Raw genomic sequence first — 15,686 nt, forward strand, 5'->3', positions numbered from 1 at the left:
TGACTATTGCCTACTCCTAATTTCACGATCATATGTGTAATCAGAATACTGTGTTGAATATTCCCAAGATGTAGGCATATACTTAATGATGCTTCACAAATTAGGTCGTTTGTGATAAGCAGTGGTTAATCTTTGGCCTTTAACCAAGAATGAGCAAGTTGGTGCCACATGCCTCACTTGGGAGCTGCATAAACAACAACACAACTTTGGCTGGGGCGAGTACGAGAGAGCGATAGAATGGAGTCCTAACTGTTTTTTGCTTTTTTTGTTGTTGTTGTTTCTTTGGAGGTGTTGTGGTACTTTTTTCCTTACTTTATTTTCCTTTTTTGGGAGTTTTTTAAAACAAGGTTTTCATGAGGTCATTCTTAACCCTCCGGTCCGTCAATTGATTCTATTGTATTTGTTGATGCAAGTTCAATGAAGTTCTTATCTTTGATAATATAAAAAATTATAAAAATAAAAAACAAAAAGACAACTTGCAATTCCAAAAAAATGTCCTCTAATTTTTTTCCTTCTGTAGAATTACACCATTTTCCCTACTTTTTTTTTTCCTGCTCCCTGCTGCTTTGTTTTTTGCTCAATAAGATTGCTGATCCTGAGAGTTTAAAGTTGAAACCAATTGTGGAAAAGGGTATGAATAATTAAGCTAAAATGAAGTGTAGAAAATCCAATAAAACTAGCTAGGCATGGAAAAGAATCATATATTAGTAGCTTAGGCCAAGTTGAAGCCCAAGGGCAGCATGGACAACAAACAATGTCATGATCCCGGTACCCAAGACCCCATGAACAGTTCTCAATTCAGGTTTTCCCTGTAAAGATAGAGGGAAAGCAAAAAAATAAATACTGAGTTTCTTGAAACATTGCAGAATAAACAAAAAAAAAAAAATAAATAAATAAATGGCAAGAAAGGTTCTCTAGATTTACCTCAAACAAGGCAGGTAAAATGGTTTGTATGGTCAAGAGGCCAAGGCCAATAAGCCCTGTGACAGCATGAGAGCTGCAAACACAGATACAGATAATTTCCAACCTCAGTACAAAGCACAATATATATTCATTCCAAAGAAAAGGGAAATTCAAAGAACATAATTTTCTAAATGTACCTCTCAAAAATGGGTTTGTCTGAAGTGAGAAGAGAAGTTACTCCACCAGTTGCTCCAAGAGCAAAAAAGAAAAACATGCCAGCTAGAAGCTTAGGGTGCAAGTCTTTGGCATTGGCCTTCTCCTCCTGCAACAATAACAACACATCATGATCATTGATCAAGATACTACCTAAAATGTCTGGCATTGTTGTTTGAATCACAGTACATGCCACGCTGGGTTACATACCACATCGTCAGAATACCGTATCCGGTAACCTAGATATGTTCCATAGCCTCCCATGGCAAAAAGCACCACAGCCTACAAAATGAAAGAAATCATAGACAGCTTTAGATAAACACAACTACGAGATGCAATTAAGAACTCTTTTACAGAGGGGGGTTAAATCATTATACCATGTTGCCTGGGTGACCCCAATGCACAAGCCAGCCAGGAAGACCAAATGATTTAACAAGCTCAACGAAAGGCTCGAACAGAGATGTCACAGCTCCAGCTATCATCAAAATTTTCAGGTACATTATGAGTACAAAATCAGTAACATTACTAGTTTGTGATAAGATTTAGCTGCTGTGATGTGATGAAAGGACTGTTTATGCTTTAGAAGGAGAAAAATTTCAGCAACTCAGAAAAACTAGGCATGGGAAGTATATAAATCTACTAAATATCCAAAATATCACAAGAATTTAGAAAATGAAGATTGCAAGATGTGCTATATATCCTTGAGTTCAGCTTGCTAATGTTAGGCCCTCACTGTCACTCTTTTATTAAATCTCAATATCTCTGAACCCAACAACAAATTCAAGTGAGAGAAATATTGAATAAATTTGAAAGACTCAATTGCTATACAAAAATGTACATACCTCCAGGAAGAGCAGCCACAAGCAGCAGAGGCAAAGGACTGAGGGAATACAAAAGGGTCTCGTTGGGCTTCTTCCCCATCCCTATTTCTTTTTGCTGGTCAGCCTCATCAACAACATCTACACTAGAAATTCTGGTATTCTTGATCACTAGAGGACATGGGAGAGCTCTTCTTTTGTTTGCTGATGATATTGCGGGCGACATTTCCATAGGGAAGCATTTGGTGGAAGCTACAGAGGCACGCGGCAGAGGGGAAAAGAGATTCGGAGAAAGATGAGCAGAAGCAGTAACAATAGCCATTTGATAGATATCAGAGTAGACTGTTTGATTCACAGAGAGTGAGAAAGTGAGAGCGTGAGAAAAGATAGAATAAGCAAGAAGCCACCAAAAGAATTTTAAGGTGAAGAAGATAGAAAGAGGCAGAGAGGCAGAAAGAGACACGACTTGCACACACAGAAGTCAAATGATTTGGTATGGTAATGACCTTTCCACGTGGTTTCAACACGAACGCCTACGAGGCACAAAACCAATCTCTCTCTTTAACCGAGCCACAAAAAAAAAAAAAAATAATAAAATAAAATAAAATAAAATCTAATGTATCACTTAATTAGCTGTGATATACCCAATAAATATGGTATTTTCATATGCTCGTATTAAGTACGTGAATATATCGTAGACGAACTTCTGTACATGAACCTAATTTACTAAAGAGTAAGAACAATTGTCTATTTATATACAACTGATTACACTTTAAATTTTATTCTATGTACAGACGGTGTGAAGTGGCCATTCGTGCACCAACGTAAACAATTTTAAATATTTACATCTCAACTATAGTTTCATCTCAATTTTTAACCGGGACGATAGTTATTGCAACCAACCATGAATGCTGGATTTTAGCCAACTAATATTATTAGGAAAATCCTCCGAAAAAAAATATTATTATTAGGAAAATAGAGCTGTGGTGAGTAGCAGATATAAACAATGTGCGGAAGGGACTCTTGATTTTGCCTGCCTCGTCTCCTGTGTGTATGTGGTCTTCAATTCACTTTCTTGGCCCGATGGCATAGGCTCAGACTGCTTCAACTTCAATTTTGCCTCTTTACCTAACAACAGGCCGAATAATTGGTAGATACTTTTGCTCCTTGTCTGCAACACATTCAACATACACAAGTCAAAATCAGGGCACCAGGAAGATGTCAACAAACACACGCAATAATTTGTACCAGCTAAGTTGATCAAGCGAGAATTTTCAATCTGAATATTAGCAAAGGCTTGCAAATAGAAGAACCACCAGTTGATCCAATGCAAGAATCTCCATCACAGGAAAAGTGAAACTACATGGTTTCATGCATTTGATTTTTAATGTGGAAACTGGTTTCTTGTGAGACGTACCAGTGATAGATAGTTGCCCCCCCTGCCAAATCCTTTCATCTGTCGACTTGGAGAATGTTGTTACATATGGTACCCCTGGTAACTGACTCTCTTTGAGGATCAATCTTCCATTGGCCATCAACAATGAATTTTATCTGCAGTTAATAACATGTCACATTTAGGCACAGTTATTCAAGTTTGTATTCTCCTTGCCAAAAGAGAAAAAAGTTCATATCTTTTAGCTGCTAGATCTGCATACCTCATATATCCCTGGATAAAGCCATAGCCTTGTTGACCAAAGTCTGGTTTTCCTGGAAGAACATGTAATCCTATTGATCAGTAAGCTCATTTTTCCACAATTATTTTAGCGCCAAGTAGATAAAACAACATGACAACTTCAGAATTTTAAATGAAGGAATAGCGAGACAATAACCAACAATAATATGTCAAACTGATTAAGATGATTCTTCAGGAAACAAAAATGTAAATTAGGCACAACAGAACTAAACAAAATAAAGTTCTGATGCCAAATTATACACAGTTTTGAAAATAAAGAGACTGTTAAGACCTTGATCCAGTGGGGCCTATGATACTAGATGATGGTTGTGGATCCATTTCAATCTGATGATGCCAACCATTGAAGCTACCAGTCACCTCCACAATCTCACCATCCCCACGGTACTGTATCTCAACCTAATAAAATCAGGAAATTGGAGTCAGCAGGTGTTGACATATATTAATTACAACCAAAGATCCTGTCACTAGTTTCGTTTTGTCAATACATGGAATCTTTTAAAGGGTATACAAAACATTGATAAAACCCATAAAGGAACTGTGATCATACCTTTTTTCCAAAGGAAATTACTATGCCATGCGAAAGTATGTATGAATAATGAAAAATCAAGGAATGATTAATAGACCTCATTGGTCAGAACATCCTACATAAAGCCAAGATGCTCTAATAGCATGGCTAATTTATACAAAATACATCCAAAAGAAATGGTGGTTGTTATACCTCCACTAGTCCTGAAAGGCTTTCTTCAGCAGCTAGTAACTCTGCATCTTTTTCAAAGACGAGCTTTTGCGCTTTGCTGATTGCTGTTTCAGCATTGGTTTGCAACTTTGACAAAGCAAGCTAAAGCAAGAAATAAAATGCATAAGAAATCAGATGAGTTATCATATTGGTCATACAATTATGAACTTCCGACAGAAAAGAATTTTTAAGAAAACAGAGGCAAACTGACATACATATTTCTATATAGATACTTGCACAAGGTCTTGCCATAAAAACTAAAAGGAGCCTTCAGAAATAGCTAATATACCTTTTCCTTTTCAATCTGTTCTTTCAACCGACACAATTCCATCTCCTTCTGATGCTAAGAAAAAGAATATAATCAAAAATATAATCAGCAGTTCACGTAAAAAAGAGGTCCATGCATAAGCAGAACTTTAAGACAAATACTATTACCAGCATGAATTTGAGATTATTAATATCAAGTTGATCCTCCCGTTCACTTGTCTGTAAAACAGAATCACAAGTAATACTGTCATCAAAACAAACCAATCAAGATTGATGTTTGAAGTAACATAATTTTGGGATAAGTAATGACCTTAACATCTGAATCCTTTCCAGATAGAGAACTTATCCCTTCAGCTGATGAACTGTCATCCCTACTTTATAAATATTAAAAAAGTTACATTGATGTACCAGAAAACCATAGTAGTGAAATAGCCTACAGTAGTGGAAAACTATGCAGGATATTGTCCAGTCATGCATCACAATTTGAGCTCCAGTTCCATAAGAGCATAATCTAAAAATAGGTGATTCTGACAATGTAACTCTTTGGAATATCACAAAAAAATGATCATAGATCTCCACATCCTCCCTTCTTTACCTTTTTACCAAGCAAACGGATTATCAAAGTAATTATTACAAGGGAAAAACAAATAAAACGGTATAAAGTGCATCTCTCTCTCTCTCTCTCTCTCTCTCTCTCTCTCTCTCTCTCTCTCTTCTAGTAAAGGAATGACTACAATCATGGTTTAAATTATGAAATGAAAAATGAAATAATGTACTGTCACGAACGAGATTTAAATCGTTGAATTAGGTTTAAAAAGTAACAACATGCATAATGGAAAGAACAATTGAACAGTAGAGAAAACAACAGGAAACTTTGAGCAGATGTACAAACTACCGACCTAAGAGAGGCATCGACTGTCATAGAAGGCAAAAGTTGCTTGGATGCTGATGTCCTCTGATTCAATGCCAAAGTTGCATCACTTCCATCAAGTGCAGATTTTGAGTGCTCTGAAGCAGGAATTCTTATTTGAACCTCTTCAGTGTTTCCAAATTTACTGTCTTCATTGATATTTTCAGCCTCATTACCAATTAATATGCCATAGATTTTATCTGGGCATCAAGCAGCTCATAAATTTCAAAGAAACAAAAAAATAAAAATAAAGGTGAAATAATGAAAAGTAAGCATACATGTATGGTAAAAGACATCATGAAAGGTAAGCATTTGTGTAGTAACAAACATTATGAAAGATAAGCACACATTTACAGTGCACCTGAAGTAAAAAAGGAATGACATATGTTGCCGAACAATATTAAATGTGTTTAACTTTGAAAACAAGGTCCCTTAAGGTAAGTTACCTTCAACTGTATCCAGGTCTCCATTCTGCATAAATTTTGCCACCTTTTCATCCAAGGACGAATTGCTTGGAGGTTCTAAAGGTGCATCACTATGGTGATCAGAGTTGTGAGTTGGTTCAATATTTGAACAACTAGAATGGTCTTCTGCAACTGAAACTTCGGTCAACGAGGAATATTCTTCAGCCATATTATCAAGCTTCGCATCCTGACCTCTGACCATTCCATCCGATGACAAACCAGCCACAGATTCTATAGGCATACTAGGATGTCCACCAGAGTTCAGATTCCAACCAACATCTGAACCAAAAGAATCGTTTTCTTTGACAGGAACAGTGGCTGGCAAGGATGAATCGGAGGAAATTTCTAAAGGCATATTACTATGATTTTCCGTAACTGGAACACTGGTTGACACGTAAACATATCCATCCACATTATTCACCTGCTCACTATGACCTTCTAAATTATCCGAATCGACTGAAGATTCCACAGGTGCATGACCACTGTCATCGTGGTTTGGATCTGGATCAGTAATCAAACTACCAGAACTGATTTCCAATGTTGAAACTTCACTCAACAACGAGAAATCCTCAACGACATCATTCACCTCTTGATCCTGACCTTTTAAATTTTTAAGAGGCTATCAGTAACAGTTGCATAAACTGCATAATAAATTAATAACGCGTTTCACGCTCAAATAAAAGAAACAATATATTGACCTGTTATTATTACTTTAGGATCATTGGTTGCATCCTGTATTCCAGCCACGCCATTATCCACATTACCATTTATATCCGTTTTTGTTGAGTCCGCAAGAAGCTTTCTTATAAGTTTATATCCTCTCCGTCTGACAATGTTTGCAAGGTCATTCCTATTAACCATTTTGGACAAAACAGATCTGTCAAACTTGCTCTGATTTTTCCATTCTCCAAGTCAAAGCAATATATAAATATTAAACTTAAACTTCCCGTTGCTGCCAAGGCCAAAATTTCTTGAAGAAAAGAAAATTATGGCAACAAGCAATTAGCAATCGATAAGTGAAACTTTGTAGAAAGTTCTCGGGAAAGTAACTGTCGAATTTTACAGAGAAACCCTAATCAAGCAAATTGAATAAAATTCTAGTAAAATTACAACAACAAAAACAAAAAATTATCAGAAAAAGTAATGGAAGAACCTTCCGTGCTGCGAGAAGTCTTTCAAGGAGGGCACGTGATCTTTTGGAAGTCCAACTGCAGTAAGAAACTCCCGGAGCTCATTGCGGAGCTCCTCATTGCTCTTCACCTTTCGACTAAAATTTTCCCAGACAAAATTAAAATGAGAGTGAAGAAGAAGAAGAAGAAAGAAGAGTAGAAATGAAAGCGAAGAGAAAAGGAAGATGTAAAAACCTGGTCTTCTTCTTCACTGAAGAGGCACGAACCGTGAAGTGTGGTGGAGGTAAGCGTTGTTGCTGGGCGGCCCATCTCAGCTGCTTGGGCTGTTGTTTGGGGTCGGAGAAGACGAGATTCTGAGAAAAGAGGGAGAGGAATGCGGGAAGGTGAGAGACGTTGGCCGCCATGCCTCCTCAGGCATCACTCGTCAGTGATGAAGTTGTGTTTTGTGAGCGGGCTTTTGCAGGATTTCAGGCTTCGTCCGATGGTTCTAGTGGTTTTCATTTTTGGCTGTTATTATTTTGGGATTTTGGAGGATAGTAAATTTTGTTTTACGAAAAATGAAAAGGTCGTAAAACTCACGGTCCATTTGATTATGTTAAAAGTCCAAAACTCGACGCAAGGCCCAAGTTAACTTCAGAACCCCAACAATCCGCTCGTCCAAGTCCAATCGAGAGAGACACTGCACCATATGATCCTCATATTCGACAGCAAAAAAGAGTTTGTAACTCAAGTTGTTAAAAACATTTATTCTTACATCCGAGGTCTTGTATTCGAATTCCCCTATCTCTAACATTGCTTGTATAACCCTAATTCGACTTGTTTATTCTTCATATTTACGGATCTTATCCTATTTTGTATTCCTGTAAAAGAATAATCAACCCAAACCCTATAACTTCATGTCATAGTCGATTTACTTTGTTGTGTCAAAAACCACTTGAATGGGATTGGATCGGTCGGTGTAATCATACTTGCACCGAGCCTGACATATCCGAGCACTTATACATGGATATACATGATCATGCAAATGTGGAGTAAAATTTTCTTAGGACAGTTTTGGCCCAAGCTCAGTTTGAAACTCAAGCTTGCATTGGATCTAGGCCCAAAGGCCCTTGAGTAGGCCAACGTCCTCGTGAAGCACGTGAACACAAACGCAAACCAGAGCGTGCAACAAACAAAGGCCTTTGACCCTTTCCAGCAACCATGGGGCCAACACGACCTAATCACCAGCCGTCAATCAAATCAAGTTAATTGATTGATTGAGCCAACGATCCCAGATCATAATGGGTGCGTGCGATTTTGAACGAGATCAAACTACCTGGTCCCACCTAAATCAAACTAACGTTTCCCGATGCAGATTTTAGAACAAAAGTCTTCTGCCACGCGCCCCGTGACATTGTCATTCTCATTTGAGTGAGTGAGTGTCAGCAAGACTTGTTTTTTGACGGAAAAATTTACTTATAACGGGCACTATTTTTCTTTCTCAACTAATAATACGATGATATATGACAAATTTATTTCATATGTGGTTACGTTATTGATTGAAAATAGTAAAAAATATTATTTTCGTTGCATAAAAGTCTTTCTTAGGCAGTAGGTGATCATAACTGTTGTTTTCTCTATTTCTTCTCTCTTTTGTTTTTTTGTTAAAATTTTTCTTTATAAGTTCGTGAGTTGATTTTGATCGTTGATACACTATGAGTTTTATAAACGTCAACGTTAAAATTAACACATACGTACATGAGGAGGTCCAATGAGGGGGACTCAAGAGACAAATATAAATGACATTATAAGCCATAATTTTTAAATAGCTTTTAAGTGAATGTGGAATTATATAAAGTTGTATTAGTTTAAGAGTAAGATATGGAGAATTAATCATATTTATATTTTATTTTTAATTCGATCACTATCATTAGTATAGTATTGTATTAATGATCACTAATAGACATAGACAGTCCCGATCTCTTGGACCACAGGAGTCCAAGAGATTGTGGTCACCCACCGTTGCATTTATATATATCATTTTGAACCATTGGATTAATATCCAACGATGGGTGACCACAATCTCTTGGACTCCTGTGGTCCAAGAGATCGAGACTGTATAGAATGAAAGAAGTTATCGTTTGTTCTTATTTTCATAATTATTCAAAATGATGAATCCACCAAGGAAGAAGCAATCAAAAGAAAAGTTCGACTCCTGCGACCTAACGCTAGCTATATAATTCTGTGAAGTATTTTTCATATTTGGAATGCGTTAGAACATTCATATGTTTTCTATATATATAAAGTAAAAAGCAGAAAATGGTGAAACATTCAAAATACCAAAAAATGTTCTTTATTAATCCAAATATGAAGAATTAAATGAGAATAATATGGTAAATTCATACATTTTCATATTTAAAAAAATTAAAATTAAAAGAAAATTCAGATAATGAATCCTATTTTTATGGAACACAACTATCAATTATCTTTTTTAATTTTAAAATAAATTTTAATTTTTTTTTTAAAAAAAAACCTCTAGCAGGCGAGGAAGCGCGTGCAGAGAGACTACTTTAAAATAATACGATAGGCCAATTAGCTTTTAGTCTAATAATACTCCCCTTCGCAATGTTGAAATTTTATATGCCGCTAATTATGTGGATGTGTCCACCAAACAGATATTTTTAATGAAAACAGTCATTATATACTATCTAAATGATAATATGCTCAATTTAAAATGCACGTTTGATATAATTGGGTCTGAAAAAAAAAAACCATTTATAAATTATTTAGTATGTTTTCTAATAACATATGATTCGGAAAGTGCCCGTTGACATTAGGTTTGGGGTGTTTTTTTTTCCCCCACTAAAATAAATAAACTATAATGTCTGAACATCATATTATTTTATTTCTGGATCAATTATGCAGTGTTAAATCCAAAAGATAAATTAATATATCTTTAATATAGGAATATCATGATTAATTAGCATACTTATAAACAATCACATATTAAACCAATACCTAAACTTTGGGAGTTAGGCGTTGTCCAAAGAATCACTAATCTTAGAAAATTTGCGCATAAGTAAGAGGTTATTATGAGTTGCATGCATGTGTTGTTAGGTAAGATAGATAACAACTAAAGTCGATCTAAAGCATGCATGCATATAAAAATAATACGTATTCCATGTTCTACCATTTATTTTTAGCTAAAACAATACTTGTTGCTGTCGAGCTCGTCCTTGCTTCATTACATATATGTTCTCATAATGAATATTGTAATATTAATTTCGTCTATCCCATTAATTTAGTTTGGACGGCAGTATATATTTAATTCAGCATAGATAATATTAAAAATAATAAGCGAAGCTAACTTGTATAGCTTGACTAGCTAGTATAAGGAGAGAAGTATAGACAATTTGAAAACCATATATATTGTAAGTCAAATAAACAAAAATGTGGCTCGCAAATGTCTAGCGTGTCTCTTTCAGACCGTGACATTTGACACAATAATTATTTACTGTTGCGAGCCGTATTTATGAATTTAGCACCTACGACGACTTTGGAATGTTAAATTCATGAGCAAAAGATGCATTTATGAACTCAGACATCTTAATTATGTGTTAATTTAATTTGAAATAGATCTAATATTGACCTAAACCAAACTTTCTATGAAAAAAAAGTAATTAGGAAAGCATAAAACTCAAACAATCTAGGTTTGGGACAGAGGTCAAGGAACTTTTGCATGTTAGGTAGGAAGGTGCAACGACAATGAATCACAAGAGTATTTTCAATATGTCACGTACAATAATATTAAGAAATTCAATCGATGTGACCCTTTTTTTCCCTTCTATAAAGCCATGAATATAATTTTCCATGGACCACAATTAACCTTACCAGAAGACTCCACACTGGCAATTTGGCAAAATATATTCGAATCATAAGCGTATCAATGTCAGCGATAAAATATTATTATTTTTCTAATTGTCTACTTAATTAAAATAATCTGAGAGAGCCTTGTTTGTCAAACACACCATTAACTTTGCTTTCTTGTGTACCTATAAAAATAAATAAAATTATATTTAAAAAAAGTTGGTCTCAGAAGACTATGGCAATAATGCAAATGCAAATGCGTCCAAATTCAGAATTACTTTAAAGCAAATTTCACATGGTTTCTATTCAAAGTGTCATTATCAAATATATAACCTGCATGCATGACCATGGCAAATTTATATGATGCCTAAAACTCAGGTCATCTTTGCCGAAGTATTGGACTGATGTAAAGCTAGTGGGTTCTTCCTTCAACTTTGATTTTCTAGACAATAATGAAGTTTATGGATTTTTTATTATAAATAATGCTACTCTTATCACGTTTGTATGTCATATTCTCATATCACCTTATACTGCAGATGAGATCGATAACACATCAGTTAAAATTAATTTAACGTTTTCTTATCTTTTATGATTTATTGACACTTTTTAATTGATGTGATTGTCCACTTCATCTGCCACATAAGGTGATATGAAAATGTGGGATACAAATGTGGTAAGGCGTAGCATTACTATCTTTTTATATATGAATTTTCAGCCTTAATCTCAAGGTGTGTTACATGTTTTAGAACCTGATTGTGTTCCAATAATACCCCCATGCCGCGAGATTAGGAACACTTAAACAAAGGTTGAGTTTAGATTAATGTTTTGATTATTGCTACGCATTAATCTAAACCCATGTGACGTGTACGTATGTTTAATTTAATTCCTAAGTCTCTTGGGCAGAAACTTATCTTCCTTCAGTGGAAAGGATGATAAATTTTAAACAAAGCAAAAGGAAGCCAATTATAGCACGATTACAAAAGCCCTTCGTGAAAGGCCAAAGTTCATTTATACGTCCTGCTTTTCTGGCAAGGGAAAAGGTTTAGACTTTAGATTGCTTTTACTTAATTCTCCTTACCTTGCAACATGGGACCATTCTAAGATACAGTATTGTGAATTTTCTTGCCCTAGCTATGGCCTAGCGACCGTCCATAATAATATGAACATCAATTAAAATACATGAAAATGTGATGGACCAAGAGTCACATTGCACCCCAAAAAAATGTTACCAAGGTTGAAATTTTGGGGACTAATCTCTGTATTCTATGGAACCCTAACCACAAAAGGACTTATTGTTGATGGAAAATGAGAAAATCCAGTACATGGTTTTGGAAAATTGAAGCTTTCGTGAAGCTTTTTTTAATAGTAAAAGAATTCACAAGCTATGACTTTGTCTAAGGTCCTCGAGAAGAACATTAAGTAGTTTGCCAAATATGACCGACTCACATTCATTTATAGGCTAGGTGTCTCAATTTTTTTTATTTTTTTAAAAAAGGTTATTTGTTGTAATGGTCCCTCAACTATACTCAGAGTTACATTTTGGTCACTTAACTCAAATATTAGTTGCAGAGGTCATTCAATTAGGTGTTGTGTTGCACCATTAGAGTTGAGTGACCGAAATATAACTCTGAGTATAGTTGAGGGACCATTGCTACAAATAATCATAACTGAAAAGTCACATTTGCCCATCAATAATCTAAGAGATGCTTGTCACGTCATCATTTTAAATGAAAAAAGTCACAGACTTGACGGTAGGGACTGATGGTACAACACAACACCTAATTGAGTGACCTCTGCAACTAATATTTGAGTTGAGTGACCAAAATGTAACTTCGAGTATAGTTGAGGGACCATTGCTACGAATAACCAAAAAAATTTATTTGGTGACTATGTCTCTATTTCCTTTGGTAATTTTCTTGTATAATTGGGGAAGAAATTGCTACGTACCTAAATTTCAGACAAATTCCTCTTCTCCAAAATGACATTTTTTAAATCGATATCTAATCCAATTAAGTCAATTTTTCATATTTCACACCCTTCTCTCAATTGAATAAAACTTTAAATCGGATTAGATTGGTCCATTTTTTCTGTTTGGTTTAATTTTGAACAATCTTAAGTTTAAACAACCTCATGCACCTCACTTCTCCTAAGCCAAAGGGTCAAGTTTTAAGGATACAACTCCTCTAGACTCACTATAAAAGGCACACACTTGCAACATCATTTAAAGGTAATGTTTATTCAAGAGTAAAAAAGAAATTAGATTATGTGCTCTTTCCATTTCTCTAAGCATTCCTAAATTTTTCTAAGCTCTCGACCAATCAAAGGGTTGTAAGAAGACATCCAAAGTAGTACCCTGTTGGTCACAATGGTCACTCTCTTCTTTTGCAAGGGATCTTTGGTCAAATTTTTAACCATTAATTATACATTATTTAATTACTAGTACTTAGTATATACTAGTCTCTTTGCACGCACTTCAGCATCTGTTAGAGGCTTTTTAAAAAAAAAAATTAAAATTTATTTTCGAATTAAAAAAGATAATGGGCAGTTGTGTTCCATAAAAATAGGATCTATTATCTGATTTTTCTTTTAATTTTAATTTGTTTTAAATATGAAAAAGTGTGAATTTACCATATTATCCTCATTTAATTAATAATTTCAATTCTTAATGTTTGCATTAACTAAGACATTTTCTGGTATTTTGAATGTTTTACCATCCTCTACCTTTTGCTTTATATATACTAGCCCCTTGGCTAGTATATTTTATTTTAGAATTAAGAAAAAATAATATGGGTAGTTATGTTTCATAAAAGTATGACCTATTATTTGATTTTTTTTTTATTTTAATTTTTTATATATGGAAAAATGTGAATTCACCATATTATCCTCATTTAATTAATAATTTTAATTCTTAATGTTTGAATTAACCAATGACATTTTCTGGTATTTTGAATGTTTCACCATTTTCTACCTTTTGCTTTATATATATAGATGAAGTATATATAACTATTTTTTGGTCTTTCAAAAGTTTGAGTGAACGACCTCAAAGGAATTCTAGAAAAATTTATATTTCTCCAAGTGTTGGCCACAACAAATTGACTATTAATTCTAGTAAGTTTTTGTTCTACCAAATAAAGCTTGTCATTGCCACATGAAGTTCAAAGTTGAAACCACTATCGAAGATACGTGAATTTTGCCATGAAACATCGAAATTCTTTGGGCTATTTTTCTAATTGGTAAAAAAAAGTTAAAAAAAAATATTATGGGTCAGGGTGAATTATGTCATACTCATTTTGCTACTGGTTCATCATTCACACCCCAAAAATCCTTTTTTAATTATTTACATTTATAATGAAAAATGATATTTATCTCTTCCTTTTCCCCTTCATTTTTCTTTTGTAATTATTTTGGTAATTTATGATTGACTTTCAGCAACATTAATAAATGCTTGGTAGCATATTGAACTTCAAAAACTGCAAAAAAGTTCACCAATAATGACTTGGCAGTTGGCTTGGAAATTATCAAAGCAATAGGCCACCACTTTCATTAAAAAAAACAAAAAAAAAACCCTAGTCGCACTCTAGTCCCTTTTTTCCTTGCCCACAACCAACCGCAAGAAAGCTAAGAGAAAGGGGGGAGGGGGGCAGCCACTACCCCTCCGCCCATCTTCCCCTTCCTCTCCTCATCTCTCGATCTTTTCCCTTCCTCTTATCCCCTCTTCTCCTCCCCTTCCCCTCCCCAGATAATCTAGATATGTTTGTCGTTTGTTTTGTTTTTGCAATGTCTTAGGTGACTGGTGTTGTCTTTGTCTCGACGACGACGACAGTAGTGATGCTGGATTGCTGATGTTTGATTATGTTTGACTGGTGTTGTCCTTTTATTGTTGTTTATGTGGTGACGCTTGATTATGTCTCTCTTCGAGAGAGTTGTGATACCTGGTTGCTGATGTTTTGTCTCTGTTTCAACAACGGCAGTAGCAGCGACGCTGGTGGTAGTTGTTGGGATGTGATGCTCTTCTCTACTCTTCACCAACCAAAGAATTGTGCTTGGTCATAAGAGGTTTTCTTTGTCCAGTTATGAGTTGAAGTAGAGTGTTTCTCAGGGGTTATGTGTTCCTCCTACGTATTATCTCCTAGTTTCTACTATGGTATGCCTTGCAATTTGTGTCGGTGTCAAAGGACTATAATTTTGCTCATAAAAGGCTTCTTTTGATAGTTGAGATGTTCTGTTGTCCTCTCATGTGAGTCTACTATGTTGGTCTATAGTTATAGTTCTCGTCGGAGGTCTATGTGTTAGTTTTTGTTTTTGATTTGTTGTTTTATTGTAATGGTCTAAAGTGACCAGAATCGGACTCTCTTGTTAGTCTATGACATGTGTGGTATTCTTTCATTCCCTTGAGTTTGTCACATGAAGTTGTTCTAGGAAGGTTTTAACGAGGCTACTGTATCATGTCGTTCTTTGTACGTTTTTGATTGAATGAATTCTATTTCTCAAAAAAAAAAAAAAAAAAAAGACCATCGCTTTCAGTTGCATGTTATCTCATAATAATGAGTATTGTGTAATTTACAAAACTATAAAGACAGCACAAAAATACCTGCATAAATGTTATATTTAGTTATTTTATGCATATGTACATTTTGTTACACATAAAATAAATAATACATTGTGGTTTCTGATTCGAACCATTTCATAACACATTTGTAGTATGT

The 15,686-nt window shown here is 34.9% G+C and overlaps 2 protein-coding genes across 8 annotated transcripts; both read right to left on the reverse strand.

The window, feature by feature from the left end:
• Window positions 1-654: 654 nt before the first annotated feature.
• Window positions 655-2,550, reverse strand: LOC117634607. 2 transcript variants are annotated; one of them, XM_034368778.1, is made up of 7 exons: window positions 2,411-2,550; window positions 1,959-2,276; window positions 1,494-1,591; window positions 1,327-1,398; window positions 1,101-1,225; window positions 925-997; window positions 655-809 (listed from the first exon to the last, which is right to left on the reverse strand). In XM_034368778.1, exons 2-7 carry the CDS (start codon window positions 2,254-2,256, stop codon window positions 705-707), a joined length of 771 nt encoding a protein of 256 aa, XP_034224669.1. In that variant the 5' UTR covers window positions 2,257-2,276; window positions 2,411-2,550; the 3' UTR covers window positions 655-704. The 2 variants fall into 2 exon arrangements, with proteins under 2 accessions (XP_034224669.1, XP_034224668.1); XM_034368777.1 differs by having other exon boundaries at window positions 1,959-2,550.
• A 115-nt stretch (window positions 2,551-2,665) lies between these two features.
• Window positions 2,666-7,635, reverse strand: LOC117634605 (protein PTST homolog 3, chloroplastic). 6 transcript variants are annotated; one of them, XM_034368775.1, is made up of 13 exons: window positions 7,369-7,635; window positions 7,158-7,271; window positions 6,716-6,854; window positions 5,987-6,599; window positions 5,530-5,740; window positions 4,941-5,004; window positions 4,799-4,849; window positions 4,653-4,706; window positions 4,346-4,465; window positions 3,899-4,023; window positions 3,590-3,641; window positions 3,352-3,485; window positions 2,666-3,105 (listed from the first exon to the last, which is right to left on the reverse strand). In XM_034368775.1, the coding sequence occupies exons 1-12, from the start codon at window positions 7,536-7,538 to the stop codon at window positions 3,387-3,389; spliced, it is 1,812 nt and encodes a 603-aa protein (XP_034224666.1). In that variant the 5' UTR covers window positions 7,539-7,635; the 3' UTR covers window positions 2,666-3,105; window positions 3,352-3,386. The 6 variants fall into 6 exon arrangements, with proteins under 6 accessions (XP_034224666.1, XP_034224665.1, XP_034224663.1 ...); XM_034368774.1 differs by having other exon boundaries at window positions 4,653-4,700; window positions 4,941-5,001; window positions 5,987-6,604; window positions 6,703-6,854; XM_034368772.1 differs by having other exon boundaries at window positions 4,941-5,001; window positions 5,987-6,604; window positions 6,703-6,854.
• Between the last annotated feature and the right edge of the window lie 8,051 nt (window positions 7,636-15,686).

The sequence above is a fragment of the Prunus dulcis genome, chromosome 7 (assembly GCF_902201215.1).
Source record: "Prunus dulcis chromosome 7, ALMONDv2, whole genome shotgun sequence".
Classification (NCBI taxonomy): Eukaryota; Viridiplantae; Streptophyta; class Magnoliopsida; order Rosales; family Rosaceae; genus Prunus; species Prunus dulcis.

Excerpts from the sequence above, each read along its gene's own strand:
- LOC117634605 (XM_034368771.1), bottom strand. The coding sequence starts at position 7,538 with ATGGCGGCCAACGTCTCTCACCTTCCCGCATTCCTCTCCCTCTTTTCT. Across the intron at positions 5,005-5,529 it reads ACAGTCGATGCCTCTCTTAG|TAGGGATGACAGTTCATCAG; the intron begins GTCGGTAGTTTG and ends ATATTTATAAAG. Across the intron at positions 4,850-4,940 it reads GAAAGGATTCAGATGTTAAG|ACAAGTGAACGGGAGGATCA; the intron begins GTCATTACTTAT and ends TCTGTTTTACAG.
- LOC117634607 (XM_034368778.1), bottom strand. The coding sequence starts at position 2,256 with ATGGCTATTGTTACTGCTTCTGCTCATCTTTCTCCGAATCTCTTTTCC. Across the intron at positions 1,226-1,326 it reads TACGGTATTCTGACGATGTG|GAGGAGAAGGCCAATGCCAA; the intron begins GTATGTAACCCA and ends TTATTGTTGCAG. Across the intron at positions 810-924 it reads TTTTACCTGCCTTGTTTGAG|GGAAAACCTGAATTGAGAAC; the intron begins GTAAATCTAGAG and ends CTATCTTTACAG.